The 16,802-nt window shown below is 40.5% G+C and overlaps 1 protein-coding gene across 1 annotated transcript in view; it reads right to left on the bottom strand.

Moving 5' to 3' along the window:
• Positions 1-1,840: 1,840 nt before the first annotated feature.
• The window catches only part of pth1r (parathyroid hormone 1 receptor), a 39,055-nt gene continuing 24,093 nt past the window's right edge, over positions 1,841-16,802 (bottom strand). The window contains exons 3-13 of the mRNA XM_028427778.1: positions 14,105-14,215; positions 13,808-13,929; positions 11,183-11,277; positions 9,171-9,357; positions 5,470-5,623; positions 5,099-5,159; positions 3,987-4,053; positions 3,739-3,833; positions 2,704-2,845; positions 2,297-2,338; positions 1,841-2,203 (exon numbers count right to left, since the gene is read on the bottom strand). Coding sequence (XP_028283579.1) covers positions 1,841-2,203; positions 2,297-2,338; positions 2,704-2,845; positions 3,739-3,833; positions 3,987-4,053; positions 5,099-5,159; positions 5,470-5,623; positions 9,171-9,357; positions 11,183-11,277; positions 13,808-13,929; positions 14,105-14,215 — 1,439 coding nt within the window. The remainder of the gene's footprint in view (positions 2,204-2,296; positions 2,339-2,703; positions 2,846-3,738; positions 3,834-3,986; positions 4,054-5,098; positions 5,160-5,469; positions 5,624-9,170; positions 9,358-11,182; positions 11,278-13,807; positions 13,930-14,104; positions 14,216-16,802) is intronic.

The following is a 16,802-nucleotide window of genomic DNA, read 5'->3' as shown; positions in this document are numbered from 1 at the left end:
CAGTCAGGAGAAGCACACAACAACAACCACCACACAACCAGAAGCGACACAACAAAGAGTGAGTCAGTGTGATCGAAGCAAGACAGCAAGAGGGGGAAATGAGCTCGCAATTAAATGGTGAAAAAAAAAAAAGGTCACTTGTCGAAAGTTTTGTGCATCAATTAAGCATCACTGATAGTGACTAATTTTAAACTGTGAGCTCAAATAAAAAATGAGACAAAAAAACAAAACAAAACCCCAATTAGCTTTTCTATCGGCCCATCATTGTGTGCTATGTTTATCTCATTCTGCTCACTGCTGGCGGATATTCCTGCAATGATGAGGTGATTTAGTCGCAGTAAACAAGATGATACGGACGGCGATTCAAATAAGTTCTGCAGTATAACCTTTTATCTGGCAGCACGTCGTGCCTTTTCCCTCTTTGGTATGCATTAGATAATGTGACATACCCTGCCAACCGTGCAGTAAATTACAAGTTAAGAGTTTTCAAATATATTGTGGAATGCTTCATTAAATGGAAATATGAATGCCCCTCTGTCACCTGTAAATATAAGATTCACCAGCTCTGTTTTTTTGGACTATGTACATAATCAAATATTGCCAACATTCCATAAACAAACACATTAACAAAATAATACAATAATACAGCTTTATAACATACATATGAACACTTATAGCTCACAATTATAATGTATTTCTGATCATTGTAAACATTGTGACTTGTATTTACATGAAAAAAGCAGCACAACATTGAACCATCTGTAAAAAAATGACTGTGATAATCTGAGTTGTTTTCTTTATATCCACCACAAACGTCGCTCTTTGAATTCCAGCGCAAACTGAGATTATTTAATTGGCATTCCACTGGAATAAATGACCTACCCTGTGTTTTATAAATGAATCTGTGAGAATATTTGAAGCCATTTCTGTTCCAAAACCAACAATAAACCCCAAAGTGAAAGGCAGCCCTCAATGAAATGTTTTTACTTTGGCATTCTTACTTTGGAAATTTGAACGTGATACATTCATCTTAACCATTTAAAATCTTGTATAATAATCGGAGGGAGCTTTTTTTTTTTTTTTTACTGTGTTGTTCTAAACAGTAGAAACTGTACAAAGCATGAACAAGCATCCTCTGGAAAGAATGCTAAAACACCACTTTAAAAGTATAAAAAAAATATGTGTGCAACAACAGAGGACTTCAATTACCTGAGTAACTTCCCTTTTACACTGAAGTGGATTTTTAGTCAATGCAGAACAAATGAGAAATCATGCCAGGAAAAATGAACTGATGACTCAAAAATAGTACCATGAATCATTTCTGTTTAAGCCAAGCCCACACTTTATCTGAAAGCTTGAGGATGGAATTGCGCACATTTGTGCCACTAAGTACACTCAAAGCACACCTAGCTTTAGGTGACTAAGGCTGTTCTTGGTAACTACTGTAATTAACCCAGTTTATGCACATATAATGACCACAAGACGTCTGCGACAAGAGCCAAACAGAAAACACGACAACAGTGGAAAAGGAATGAGAAACAGCAGTCTGTTTTCAGCCTTTAACACATTCAGCGTGGCAGGTGGTCGGTGAAAGTTGAGTGTATTTGCCACAACAGTTGGGGGTTATCATCATTCCTCAAATAAACTCAGAAAAAAGTGATACACCCTTTTTTTCCTAGAGCCTCATCAGTCTGTGATGTCCTGGCTCAATTCACAGGAGAAAAAAACTGGCAGTGTTGATGCATGCAGCCACCCCCCCCGCCCCTCCTCCCAGACCATCCTGAGACCGTTTTATGAACTGTTTGTCTACTTTTCATTGCTACTCATGTCGCCCTGGAGGTCACATGACTGTCTCCCTCTCCTCCTCGACCACGGGGGAGGGTTTCTCCTCCTGCAGGGGCCGTGTATGAGCAGACTGCTCCTCCTCAGGAATGTGGAGCTCCTGTCCTGATGAAGGTATTGAGTTCTCAGACACGGAGCCATTCTTAACGTACCCAGGCAGGTTCCTGTGCCCGTTCACAGGCACCGGGCCCAGCCTGGTGGTGAGGTGGAGGGCCAGGGGGCCTCTGGCAGTGACATTGGTAACACTGGTATGTGATACCATGGGTCCATAGCTGTAAGTGTTACTGCCGCTTCTAGCTTTTCTTTTGAAGTCCAGGGCCAGAGTTCTCCTGCTCCAAGACTTTTTAATCTCAGCTTGTACCTTAGAAGGGAAAAATATCATTGAATTCACAAGCCTGAGAAACTCCATCGTGTTAAGAATGTTATAAAAAACCAAAACAACTCCAGTGCTTACCTCCCCATTGCAAAAGCAGTAAATAATTGCAACAAGAAATCCCTGAAAAAGAGAAATAAAAACTACTTTACCCACACTATCAATGAACTAGGTACCCTTAGAAAGCACTTGATAGTATGACATTTAAACTGTGTAATTTGGCATTACATGTGATATTTTAAAACATCAGTTATCCCTGTTGCTCTCTTCATCTTAATTAGGATCTAACCACATATCCGCAACTACACAATAACCTAACATTGGACATCCGGTAACTGTTTCCTGGTGATAACATTAACCCTGAGGACATGTCGTATATCCGGATCAGGTCAGTCAGACTTGTTCAGTTTGAAAGGACACATTAATATTAACGTTGGACCTCTAAGAGCACATTTGCATTTCTGGGAGTTTTACCGCAGCAGCTTTACCTGGAAGGAGTTAAAGAGCATCTCATAGTGCATCTGGATCAACCACGGAATTCCAGACACCTCTGTGTACGGCATGGCGTTGAATATGATGTAGTGGACGCCAAAGAGTGGCATCAGCACCAATGTGGACTTCAACAGTTTTCTGCAACAGTAACATAATGGCAGCCTTAACACAAGAACATTATTTAAATGCCTAAAAAAAGTAATTAATAGATGAAGCCATGCTACTTGAAGAGCAGCTTCCATATGATCAGCAATCCTCCGCAGAAAACAACAGTAGTGGTTTAAACATTCGATGTTTACGTAGCTTATAAGTGCATGTAAAATCTCACAGTCAGGGTGAGAGTTGTCACCATGGCAGCAAAAGAGTGGTGCATAAGCCTGACACACATTGGAGAGGCCCCCCCTTTGTAACGAGGAATGCATAATGCACGATAATAGCAGCAAGTCATTGGTGTGAATTAGTAATGGCTTTATAATTTGCAATGATTGCTCAGTGATTGTCATGAGAAAGACATCACATCTGCCAGCACTATGAAACTTAATATGTTAATTTTTCACTAGAGGAGAGATCTCCCCTCTACCTCTTTAATGAAGTGGAAAAAAAATATGTGGATACTTCAGTATCAGCACAGACGATATATGGAAATGAAAGGTGCCATACATCAGATATCTGCAAAAGGACACAGAGCCTGGAAAATCATACTACTCATAACTCACTAATCATACTACCCTGAGGAATCATCAGCAATCCACTTGTTTTGTCTTTTACGTCTCTATGAATAAAAATAATCTAGTTTAAAAAAAAAAACCATTGACAGTCTTGTCTCAATAAGCATTAATATATTGCTAAGGCTGCAGCCTTTATTATTCTGAAGGCTAGAAAAGGGCATCATTATTTTTATTCTCATGATGCCGATTTGATCCTGATTTGACACTGGCTGCAGGTGCTGCATGATGAATGCATCAAAAGGGAGCAGTTGTATGAGTAAGATGTAAAATGAAAATAATCACCACTTTGCTACAACTCCGTACCTGTACTGCTGTCTCGTGTCACATCTCCCGGCGTTTGTCTCTCGTAGTTTAGTTGCCAAGACTCGAATGATGTTTAGAAATAACATAAAATTAATCTGAGGAGAAAATAGAAACATAATGACACAATTAAGTGTAATTGCTAACATAATAAGGTGTCTTATCCAGCAGCTATAATGTCACAGGTGCAGTGAAAAGCTGTCATTTCCCACCCAGCAGGAGAAAGGTACAAGCCCCAAGCATGCACTCACCACTACAGCCACCAGGATAGGCACTTGATATATCCATTTCAAATTGCCTGCACTTAAGTCCCAACACCTGCAGTAAATAAACAACAACAAAGCAGGGATCAGCATGAGATGAGGGAGGATAAAGCTGGTAGATGTGATGACACAGAATCCCTCTGTTTCTGGAATCTCCAATGATCTCTGCCACCATTTCACAATAGCACTTAGAGCTTTAGATAGGGCAGTGGCTCCACCCCCCCTTCTCCACCACATTTACCCAACACAGACACATATCAAACAAATGATGTTCTCCATGAATTGAACTTAGTAGTTTGTACCAAAGTTGGCTCCAAATGTCATTTAATATTTTAGCAACAAGGAAAAAAAGTCATACATTTGTAGACTAAAGTCATCAATAGGGCCTGATTAGGATGATCTTGAACAACTGCAGACTGATTTGATTTTTAGCTTAATGTGTAATTATTTCTACTCAATTCGGCCAAGCGAAGGCACATGTACGAGCTGCGGTTTTTATCACGGTTGGGTTGTTTTTTCAGCCCAAAAAGAGAAGCAGAAATGTCCTGCAGCTCTCCGGCTGACTGAGAAGTGAAACACGTGGTTTAGTTCCACTCTACAGCTACTGGATACCACTTTAGCTGTAAGCTGTCTGCTCCACAGTCTTCAGCGTTCGAGCACGGTGGAGGACCAATGTGGAGACAGCAGATATGGCTGCTCAGAGGGGGAGCTTCACATCCCCCCACAGCTGGTGTGGGGTAGTTTTCTCCCTATGAGGGTGCTTATTCTGAACACCTGTCCACACATACTGTTTTTTTTTGGTTGTTATTGATTTGTGAATTATAGAGGCTAAGATTTTTTTAGACCTGCACTCTGCATTAAAGGGGTAGCACCTGGCTTCATGTCTGAATGAGCAGCGATCCTGTAAAAGCAGCAGGTCACTGGTAATATTCATTGATCGCTTTCAACACAAATCTAAACTCAGTGCAGAGGCAGCAGAGGTTCTAAGAATCAAAAATCATATTATGAAGGGTGAACAGCAGCCAACACACTTTATTTCAATAACTCAGACCTTTGTCTAAAATGAACAATAATGAATTGTTTTCATGCAGGTGACTTACTCCGTGTCTGCAAAAGTGGCCCTCACAGTTGCCCAAATGGTGACAAACACAGCTGGCACTCCTGCAAAATAACATGAACCTTGTTTTTTATAGAATGACAATCATTGTGCACATTCATAATTTCATTCATACCGTACAGGTAGAAGCTGGGTATCACAGCATCCACATTGTATGCGCTGTGCTTATGTAAAATTATACGCACAGTGTGTACAATGCAGGAGCTGTAACCCCCACATTCATGCAGTCAAACTTTTCTGCATACTCATTAAAGCATCAAAAACTTACAGGAGGTTCATTTGCATAGAATTAAATCAACTAATTAAACTGTAATCATGTGCATGAGTGTACAATGTACATAAAGCAAAGCTCACCCCATCCAATCAGAGTAAATCCCCACAGATACTTTCTGTCTGAGAAGAAGGTCATAAAGATCAGGCTGTGGAGGTACAGACCCTCCACCAGGATCCAGTAGTAATTTGTCGCCAGGAAGTACAGGAACAAGGTCACGACCACTTTGCAGCTAATCTATACATAAGAAAGGCAGACAAGGAGAGCAGATTATTGCAATCAATAGATTTAATCACATTGACAAAGAGTCACAGATGATATATTACATTTCTGTCACCTGTATGCCACATTTTTTTTTCCTCTCATAATTCACGTGTACGGTCGTGAACGCACTTTGATTTCAGCTACGGCTGATGTTACCGCGCCACCAAGAAGGACACTTTTGATAGGTCTCCACTTCTGTTATTTGGTTGATTGCCTCTGATTTAATCTGCAGGGAGTGTGTAGCTGCGGAGCATGCAGCCCATTGGAGCCAAGCAAAACTGTAGAAAGCCTAACACCAAACGCATCCTTTAACACACCATAACATTTACACCGCAGTCACACATCATTAAACAGCCACAAGTGAACAAGAGGATTTATTCAAGCACCTCTGGAATATTCCACTCCAGACGGCTGAATACGTGTTCCTTGATAAAAAAATAAATGAAGCACGATTTAGAGCATTTAATCAGACAGCTCCAGCTGATTCAGAACAATGCTGCACTGCACTGCTTTCCTCTGCCTGTAACTAACTCAAGTTAAAAAAAGTATTGGTTTTAAAAGCAGTGAACGGTTTAGGGCCAAAATACATTGAAGCATTCACAGCTGTCAGGTTGTCTCGGAGAGGTTTCCTTACTGTCCCCCTGGGTCAGAACTACAGAGGGGAAACATTCAGTTTAGTTTTTTTACGCTGCACATATTTGAAATAAACTCTCAGAATACTCGATAAAACTGCAGGTCGGCTCCACCTCTCCCCTGAATCGAAGCTTCAGAGGTTCTCATACAGTCTGCATTCTGTTTCAAAGCTTTTTTTTAACTTAATGCAGCTTTGTCATGTGCATGTTCTTGCACTGACAGTGAACACCAACCAGTTTGTTTGTAGCTATGCTAATGTGCTATTATGCTTATTTTCGCCCAGGAGGCTGAGGTGCAATACGAGCGTCACTAAAGAAACTACTATCAAAGTAGGTCGTTATTGATTTTATAGTGGGGGAGTCAGCACTGTGACGATGTGTGGTCCCTCTATTTGTCTTTGGAGGCTGATATTTGTTAATTTTGAGTTTAATGTTTTTTACATGGACATGCATGGAGGCTAAATTCACACTAATCTCCTATGTTTTGAATTTGCGCCACCATGAGGCCACCAACATTGCTCCTACTTAGAAACCAAACACCAGAAATAATGACATTTCATCACTCTTTCATGCAGAGTTTGGTGAGCTGAGCTGGTAAAGATGACCTGCTCAGTGTGAGGATATCATTGTTGATTTAGTTAACTTGCTGCTCAAAGCGCTGGTGCGCCTAAATGCAGCTTTTCAGTGTGTCTGTGGATGTTTGATTCTGAATTCGTCTGTGCTTCAGTGGGATGTGGTCGACCAATTTATTATTGGATGAATTGTTTAGCCTACGTGCAGACACATCCAATAAGGACATAATTCTGAGAGACACACAGCTCTGCTTTCAGAGTGCTTCATTTTTTAATAAAAACACATAAAGGTTATAAAATATAAAAGCAGCACCTGAATGTTGATATTTATATATGTGCATTTGTAGCAGATATACTCTGCTCTCCTTCATCTGACATAAGACGGGGGATCAATTTACTGTAATACAGTGATATGGAGAAAAGAAACTACCGTATGTTTATTGACTCCTATGTCTCTGATGCTACTGTGTGTTTATGTGTACATGCGTGTCTAAATCCACACATTTTAAATTGAGATGGAGCCTGCGTTATTGACAGCCTATTACTTATCTCTCTGTCTCACCGTCTACAGTCATTATCTGCACTTGGGGAACACAAAGCTTTATCCCGAGCTTCCTTGGAGGTTCTGCCCCGCTCATTTTGTCCACAAATTAGTCTGAAAATAGCTTTTTTTTAACTTTTTTTAACAGAATGATGTGGCATGAATAGTTCATTAGACAATATCTTAAGCTGTTATATTTAAAATGAACATTTTTCATCTATGCCTTTGTGGCCAGATTCTTTGTGTGTAAACACAGCATATTATTAATCCAGTTTGTATTGTGAGCTGGTGTATTGACAGGAAGGAAGTTAGTGAGTCCCAGGAGCCAGCACTGATTTAGTCAGCCATCGATCCACACCAGGTCAACCTCCGCTCCTGCTGCTGCTGCTCTATTATCACACCAATTCAGAGCTCCTTCCTCTGATAGTCTTATTATTGTCACTCCTAGCGCCTCACTTGGTGTTCTAACAAGTGGCCTGTAGCAAAGGGGGTCATTATTATGAAGCTTTTTTAATTGTGAAAAATGAGTTTTACTCATTTTTTGTGGTTTGAAGTTTGTGATCCCTCTAAAGAAACATTCACTGTATCATGACACTTTTGCTTTTTATGGTTTTGTTTATCTGATTTAAAATGATTTATAAGCTCTTTTACTGTCCTCATCATTCAGCATTCTTCTCTCTTAGAAATCAATAAAAAGTATGTGTGTCAGATTTCTTGAAGCAGTATGGCTATAGATTGAACAGTGCACATTTCCCAAGACCCTCCTGTTTTTAACACCCGAAAGCCCGCAGATCAGTCATTGTGTGGATTCTTAATTGAGAGTTTTTTTTTTTAGAAATATACAAAGAGCTTTGCGTGTATGATGAATACGAAAGTCATGACAGTCCATCTATTTTTATACATCTAAGAAGAAAACTCACATTGCTGCTGGTCTTGAAGTTGTTCTCCCTGTTGTGAGTGACTTCCAAGTACGGCCTTTGTAGGCCAAGACTAATAAAACGGCTGAATAGGGGTCAGACAGGCTGATTCAATTCTGATAAAGATGCAGTCAAAATCAGAAAATTAAACTAGCATCAAATACTGTCTATATTTATACTCTTGGAAATGCTTTCATTGTAAAAGGTCATTTTATTCACATTGACTTTCTTTCATATCTACGACTGGTTAAAGGATGAAAGTGCTGCAAAATGCCAGCTCCAGTTTAAATTAGGGTAACAGGTCACATGTGGACCTTACAAACACACACACACCACTCACACATATATACAAATACAAACTCTGCATGACTTACTTAAAAAAACACTTTTTTATGCAGTAAACTCAATCAGGAGAGACACAGGATGAAAGTGTCCCCGACACATATTGCGCAAATTGTTTGTGCGTTAAAGCATCCATGAAAAGTACACAGACCTCTCAGACCTTTTTTTTTTTTTTAAACTGGAGTGTGAAAAGGGAAGGCAAGCACTGGCCGAGCAAAACCTTGGCATGATGACAAAAACAGTTTATTTGCTCCAGCACTGGAAAAGCAGGTGGGACTACAACTTCCTCTTTGGGAGAAAAACACCAAACTATTCCACAAATCAAATTATCTGTGCATGTAAAGCACGGCAGCAGCAATCAATATTTGATTATATTGATCGATTACATGTTAGATTTTCTCCAGAGAACATTGAAAAGGACATGTGGATTTCCATAAATAACCTGTACATATATATAGGACTCAATTCTTCATGTTGACACCGATATGTGTGTTTTATGTGTGTTGGTTTACTTACAAACTGTGTTTTGTTGGCAGGAGGAGCTTCAGTAATGGATTTGAGGTCTTCCACTGTGACGCTTTCCATGTTCTCTAGTCCCGCTCCAGAGTAGAGAACAACATCTTTAACGAAAATGCTTATAGCTCTTAGCATGTAAGACACGAATAGGTGCATGTGGATGTAGTTCCTGGTGCAGTGCAGCCGCCTGAGGAGAAAACAAACAGCAGCAGCAAGGTCAAAGAAACAGATCCGCACAAAAGATGTGTGTTTTATGTGCGCTGGCACACCTTCGTGTAAGTGTTAAGTATTTTTCACACCGACAATACTCACTGACTATAACACATTCTTGAGATTTAGAGGCTTAAAAACACACAAATATCGAATTGCTACGCTCAACGTGAGCAGTAAAAAAAACAACAACAAAAAAAACAAATTGCAAGCATGTGTTGAGTAATTGCAAGAGCATGCAAATTAAGTTTTTAGGACAAGCATGAGTTTATATGTGAGAAAAAAAAAAAGAAGAAAAACAGCTTTACTGTGCCGTTGTGCTCAGGGTGGAATCAATTGGCTGGATCAATAGCCTGAAAGGTTACGTTATTGCAGCCAGGAAACACAAGTCAGTGATAATATTTACTGAATATTCATTAGTGCCAAAAAATTCCAGGAGCCAACAAGAACATTCCAACATCTTTAACTGTTAGTGGACACTGAAGTTAGACCCCTTTATTATCTCCATCCACTACTTTCTATCTTTAAATCCTCATTACTGACCTGAATTATTGACAAGCTACACACAGAGAACCATATTGATTCAGAAAAACTAATCTAGAGTACACTTCCCTGGTGTAAAATGAACACAGTTGCTAATCTCTCCCTGGAAAACATTTATGAGTTCTCCTGTCTAAAAGCTGATGTGTTGAAGGGGAGACATGGCTGCACCAGAATGTCAGATGGGCCCCTGGGATAACTTATTAAACTCAACTGGCTCGTAGTTTTCCCGGTGCCAGTTGGGAGCATTCCTAAAGCCTTCTGACTACCCGCCTGTACAGTGAGTGACACAGCTGGGACCACTGGTAAACATGTCGATTCCTGATGCTCCCTATGTGCAAAAACCTGTAAATTTGTATTTAAATAATAAATAATAAATTCAAAAAGAAGGTTTTTTTTTTAAAGTATCGTAAGGCTGACACATGAAGCATTTCCCACAGGGTTTTGTTAGGAAAATAGAACCAAATCATGGCTTAAAATGGTAAAATTTTGAATTTATTACCAAAATCGTCTTTTTAGAATCACATTGGTTCATTTGAAACAAACAGTCACACTTTTGGCTAAAACACCAGCTCTCTTTAGTAGGATCAACGTTCATTTATGTATTTTTTAAGCTTTATAACTGTATAATACAGGTGACATAATTAGGTCTACTAAAATAAATCTAAAATGAGGCCAGTGTGACTGGAGTAGAAACATGCAGAGAAACTGCTCGGGGCCCTGAGAGTTAAGAAATTCTACTGTGTTTAAAGGAGGTAAACCAACACCATAGTGAAGTTGAACAAGCTTTGGTTGTTTGTCATTGAAACCTGAAATCAGCATGAAAATAACAAAAAAACTTAAATGTCAGATGATGATGCACGCTTTACTGCAGGCCCAGAGGCAGATTGCTCCTCAAAGGTAGATATATCATAGCCTGCTAAAAGTCAAAGTAAAAGTCAAAGGTAATGTTTGATACGGTGTGTGTGTGTGTGTGTATGTTGTTGCAGAGGCACAATATTTATCTCATTGCGTGATTATCCAGCAGGGGGAGGGGGTACAATGGCACGACTTCATATCAGACCCTCTTTTATCCATCATGGAATGAATATGCTCTCCTCCTCTCCTCCTGTATGTCTGCAGCTTTCCATCGTGCTGCTTTGATCCCTTTGGCAATTTGCTTTAACCTTAATTTCTGACCCCGTACCAGCAACATCGCTCGCTTCCCCTCATGGGAAAATGTGCAGTTAAAATGATTGATTGAAAAATCAGCATTGACTCACCGAAAATACCCCAAGATGACGACAGCCACCATGAGGGATCCCAAAGAGATGGAGTAGCCCACGGTGTAGATGAGATACAGGCGGTGAAAGACCTCCTGTTGGAAGAGGATCATTTGTTAGAGTGTCAAAAGGCCACAAAATAAAAAGGATAGAAACACTAAGAGATGGTACATGGCTGAATGAATGGATAACAAATTACAAGCTGGTAAATTTGTGCAGGAATGTCTCCACACATAGTGACGGTCGACCTAGCAATGTGGATTCATCTCTTCCTGTTTGTTTAGTTTACTTTAAGCAGCCACTGATGCTTCGGGGCTATTTTTATGTTTTTACTTTAACATTTACTCCGCATTAAAACGTCCACAGCATGCTTCTACCCTCATTTTAAAATACATTGCCACCTGCTGACCGAGATGCCTCCAGTACTCAGATGTTACTGATGGCAACAGCATCTGACGTGTGTGACGGAGCTGGGAACGGCAGGGTGGGGCACGTTTGATGTTCTGGTGGCAGCCGGCAGCGAGAGGACACTGTAAGGAGCAGCCACTGAGCAAACCCTGCGTGCATCGACACGCTAAAAGGGGCCAAGAGCTTTTTGTGATGCAAACAGATACTGCACTGCTGTTATCATTTAGCATCAGGATCCAGTTAAATGTATGTCTTAAAGTTGTGGTGGTGGTGGTCTGTGGTGTGCTTTAACGCCTGCATGCAACAGTCATGTTGAGGTTGGCTCTGTTGTGCTGTGCTGTTTCATGGCATTTCAATGGGACGTCTTTTTCTTCAACAACTTCCGACACATATGTCGCCATTTTCACAATAACCTACATGTACGTTTCACTGAGAGTGCAGACACACTGGTTGTCCATCACATTGGGACGGGGGAAAAGGCGGGTGCGTTTTCAGTACATTTTTTTTGCACAGCGTTGTGTTAGTGATTATGTTCAGATTTTATACACAGGAAGTAGATGACTGTGTGTATAAGAGAGGAACTTGGGAAAAACCCTGACGTCCATGTGACCATTGTTACATATATATATACACAACTTTTTCCAGGAAGACTCACAATGATGCTGTTGTAGTTTAGCAGAGCAGAAAACTGCTTGAAATGTGCAACCGTTTGACATGCTGTCGTGATACATGACAAGGAAATGGCCTGCGACAGACAGGACAGGTATGAAACGGCAATTATCCCCACATTAACTCTGCCACTGTAATTAGGGTTTCCTTCAACCATAACAACAGAAAATGACAAAAAATGAACTAAAATTGAAAACAGAATGGCCAAAATGATGCTCCTGTTCTGGAGCTATCCTTCAGTTATATACTGCAGCATACAACACTATGACAATAGTGCAAATAGTGCACCTCCTGGCCTCAGTCTGACGAAAGCAGTTCCCATTTCAGTACTCCCCTGGTCAAAGCTGGGTCCATAGAGCAATAGCTGTCAAAGTTAACAAAGAAAAAAACTTAACTGGCCTGTGCAGAGCCCTGACCTCAACACCATCAAACACCTTCTGGACACCTGGGATGAGTCAGAGAGCCGACCAGGCGCCGGAGCTTATCACCAATCGTCAGGCCTCTTGTGGCCATGTCAAGGCAAATCCCTGTAAGCCCTCACAGGACACTGACGGCTGTTTTAAAAGGATGCCATATGTTCATGGTGTCAAAAGTAGATGATAATCATCAGCCATCCATGTTCTAGAGATGCAGCCTATCCCGACTGTCAATGGGCCAAACGGGCGGGGGCACGTCCTGGACAGATCATCCACTCATCCTCACACATAAAACCACCAGTTAACCTAAAATGCTCATCTTTGGTATGTGGAGGGAAGAAAGAAAAACCCAAGAAAAACAGGCAGACTCCACACAGAAAAGGCCCCAGCCGGATTCAATCCAGGAAGCCTCCTGCTGTGAGGCGACAGCGCCAACCATTCCACCAGCACGCCACTCATAATCAGCCAAGTTTGAGTTCATTCTTTCAGTGGATATGTGGTGTGTGAGTTTATAAAGGGGAAACTGGACATCCATAAAATACAGACAGTTAAGTTCAGTGCTTCACTTAAAACAGCTCAGAAGAGAGAGAAGAGAAAACAAAGACACCCATCCGAAATCTGAAAGTGAGAAATGTAAATTCTCACTGGCAGCATGACTCCAACTTTACAGGAGTCCTTGAGTCAAAGTCTAGTGTTTTATTGTATTATTAAGTGACTCCCAGGTTTAGTCATATATGATGCAAGCTTCATCTGTTTGAACCAAAGCTTATGTGACACTCCTTTCTGTTTCTATTTGAACACAAATTCTGTTAATTACAGCTATATGGCGAGAAAACCACACTGCCAGCCTGTCATTATCTCCCCGTCATCATCTCAGCATTTCGTTAAATATGATTAAGGTTGATTCGTACTGCACATTGCTGAGAAGGGATGTCACAAATGTGTTACACATTTCAAAGGGACTGTAATTGCAGGGTGGAATGGTGCAATAGTTTCCTAAATGGCTGCAATATCTTTAAGTGTGACAACGGGTGATTCATTCACACAGACTTATATTGCTCTTAATGATTTTAGAAGGGAGACGGTGTTATTGGGTCAATGAGCATGTACATGGAAATGAGATGAATCCCACCTTTTCATAGCTGTGGTTGTAATGGTAGAGGAATTTTGCACATTCGTTATAATTGGCCCATGTCTTGTTGGATGAGGCCAGCTCCCACGTTCCATTGTTGTCACATCGGCGGTATGCTAGTCCTAGACATCAAGCAAAAAAACCAACAAGGGGTATTTTTAATTACCAGTTTAACCCTGCATCTGTGTATAAATAGCAAAAAGAGTGGAGGTTAAGGGGTTGACTGTACAGTATGTAACGCTGTGCTCAATGTGCTTCAGGATATCATCTACTGACTGCATCCAGGGCCGGCCTTACCTTTATGGTTGAAGTCATAGATATACTCTGGACAGGTGGTGGATACAAGCTTTCCAGGAGGCCCTTCAGGCCAACAAACAATGCCGTCCCATTCTGGTGAGCAGAAACCATCTGCAGAGACAAAAGGAGTGATGACATTTAAGCACAGAGCTCCACACAGGGTGCTGCTGTTTTCAAGGATTCTGTCCTTTACAAAAGTAGGCCAGATGCATGAGCTGTGTGTATATGTATGTAAATTAGAAGACGCCGTGTGATTTGTGGCTGTAAATTAGACCTTTCATTTGTTCTGCTTGAGGGGGGAAACGCATACTTGTCCACTTCCTGTCTAACGTAACATAATTAGGACTTGCAATCATGAAATTCCCCGCATTAAGCCTTGTTTGTTAGCTGCTGCACATATTCATAACAGTTCCATTGTTGATGACACAGCTACTGTTGTATGGAATTAGTTTTAGCATGGTGCTCATTTAAAAGATTTCCTGCAACACTAGCACTATTGTAAGACTCTAAGCAGCCTATAACGGACAAATAAAAGCTCCATGTTGTATAGTTCACTTCCAGTTACTATCATGAGTTTTCATCAATACACAGCTAGCCCATGATGGATTTTCACACACACCACTGTTATGGACACAGTTCTGATCACTGAGGAGGACAATGTCTATTGCAACAAACAGTGAGATAATCTATAATTTTAGCTAATTATTGCTAAATTGGTCTCAATTCTTGGGCACAGTGATGGTCTAGGAGTCATTTCTATACTGTTACATTTCAACTGTTGCATAATTTGACCAAATAATAACAACAATCAAGAGTTTAAACGACAATTATATAAAAATAGACAGCAACCTCTGAAGAAATAAAGATATAGTAAAGATATAGTAAAGATATAAGTAAATAAAAAAGAGGTTGCAGTTCCCTAAGTCGTCACTTGAGGCTGTGTGAGTCAATCCCTGTAGCCCTCTATGGGGGCCGTGGGTGGAAAGGGTTAAATGCAGCATGTCATTTCTCCTTTTATATAAAAAAGGTGCATTTTTCAATAACTCAACCTTTTAAATTAGGCTTAAATGTATGCATAATTAAGTGACAGATGCTTCAGCTGTCAGCTTGTGTGAACTTTTCAGATACCCCGAGGCATCAAGGGAGAGTGGTCCATCCTTATTTAAAGTCTACATGTAAAAACTCCACCCTGCATCATTTTAACATAAACTTTCTCAGTATATTTCCTCACTTTCCTACAAGACGACTGTGTGTGGTTTCAGAGAAACTTCCAGAGAAACATATACCCATGAGGCAATAATCCATGTACACTTAGTCTGGACAAAAAGCTGCAGGTTCAAAGGGAGAGGGGGGAAAAAATTAAATTGTCTGTCGTGAACCTCAACCCTCTGCTGATAGTGGGAGCAAAGTCACCACAGATTCCTGGCAAAAAAGCCTCCATCATGGCTTGGCATTTATGTTGCATTATTGAAAACATCTGCCCCACTGTGACCACTAATAAGTAGCTGAGGATAAAACTAAAACTATCCTCCCTTTGCAGTAGATCCATTATTTTCTCATTCCTGTAATCAAACTTACAAAGAAACATCTGACGCAATGAGGACTCGCTTTTTATTTGGCTGTCACTTGGAGCGCAAAATTAAAGAGCAGACCGAGAGGAGCTGGCTGAGTCGTAGAGAGATCGCTGCTGGGAGAGAAACAAGAGTTCAGTTCTGAAAATCACACTGACCACACATCCTGGGAGTAAAAGTAGAATTGCTGCTCACTTTTGCCATAGGTTTTATTACCATAGGACCACCTACTAACAGGCTTAAATTAAACACCAAACACACACACATATGTAATTTCCCGTAAATTTCTTGACCACGGTTTAAATATAAACGTGACTACGGTGGGACTTTGGTATTAGTGATGTCACTGGGGTTTTAGGAAGGTTTTCTTTAGCCCCCCAACCCATTTGATTCTGACCTGCAGATGTCAAAACACACACTGCATTTTCTCCTGATACATGCAAGCTTTTTATAATGATCGCTGATGTTATTCTACACTCAGACCACAAGCTTGAAGGCTGAGCTATTTTCACACTGCAAAGTCTGGGGATTTGAACCCACATCCCTCCAATGTCCTCTCCAGGCAAACCTCAGTGTTTCCCCCCTCAAAGAAAACCTTGTCTCTGCTGGGTAATGGAGACTCTTGTGTATTTTAAGAACAAATGTGAAATAAAAACATGTAAATACAACTCACACGGCAACTGATCTCTTCCTCATTTACCCATCCCTTATTAGTGCGATTGATTCATTACACTTGACAAATTCTACATTTCACGCCGCTATTTTAAAGTAGTCATCATTCTTAGTCTTCCATAGTTCAGAAAACCACACGTTTACAGTTACAGTGCCAGAAAAAAAGAAAGACAGAAAACCTCTGGGGGTGGTAGAGTCCTAAATATGCACTCTAGCTGCTATTATCTGTTTACCACAGCTTCAAGGTCACACCACAATATGACCAAAAAAACAAAGAAAGAGAGAGAGAGATTTTAGAAGATATTACAAAAGTGAATCATGTCCAGGACTTACTGGACCTTCAAGGAGAATATTCACAGGGTTTAAAAGGGGAAACTAATGTGTCCCTTGAACTTTTATCTCTAAATCTTGACAGTCACCACAATTTCGAGTCTACATCACAGAAAAACCCACTG

The sequence above is a fragment of the Parambassis ranga genome, chromosome 17 (assembly GCF_900634625.1).
Source record: "Parambassis ranga chromosome 17, fParRan2.1, whole genome shotgun sequence".
Lineage (NCBI taxonomy): Eukaryota > Metazoa > Chordata > Actinopteri > Ambassidae > Parambassis > Parambassis ranga.
Note: the sequence above shows the minus strand (reverse complement) of the source record. Positions and strands in the feature narration are given on the sequence as shown.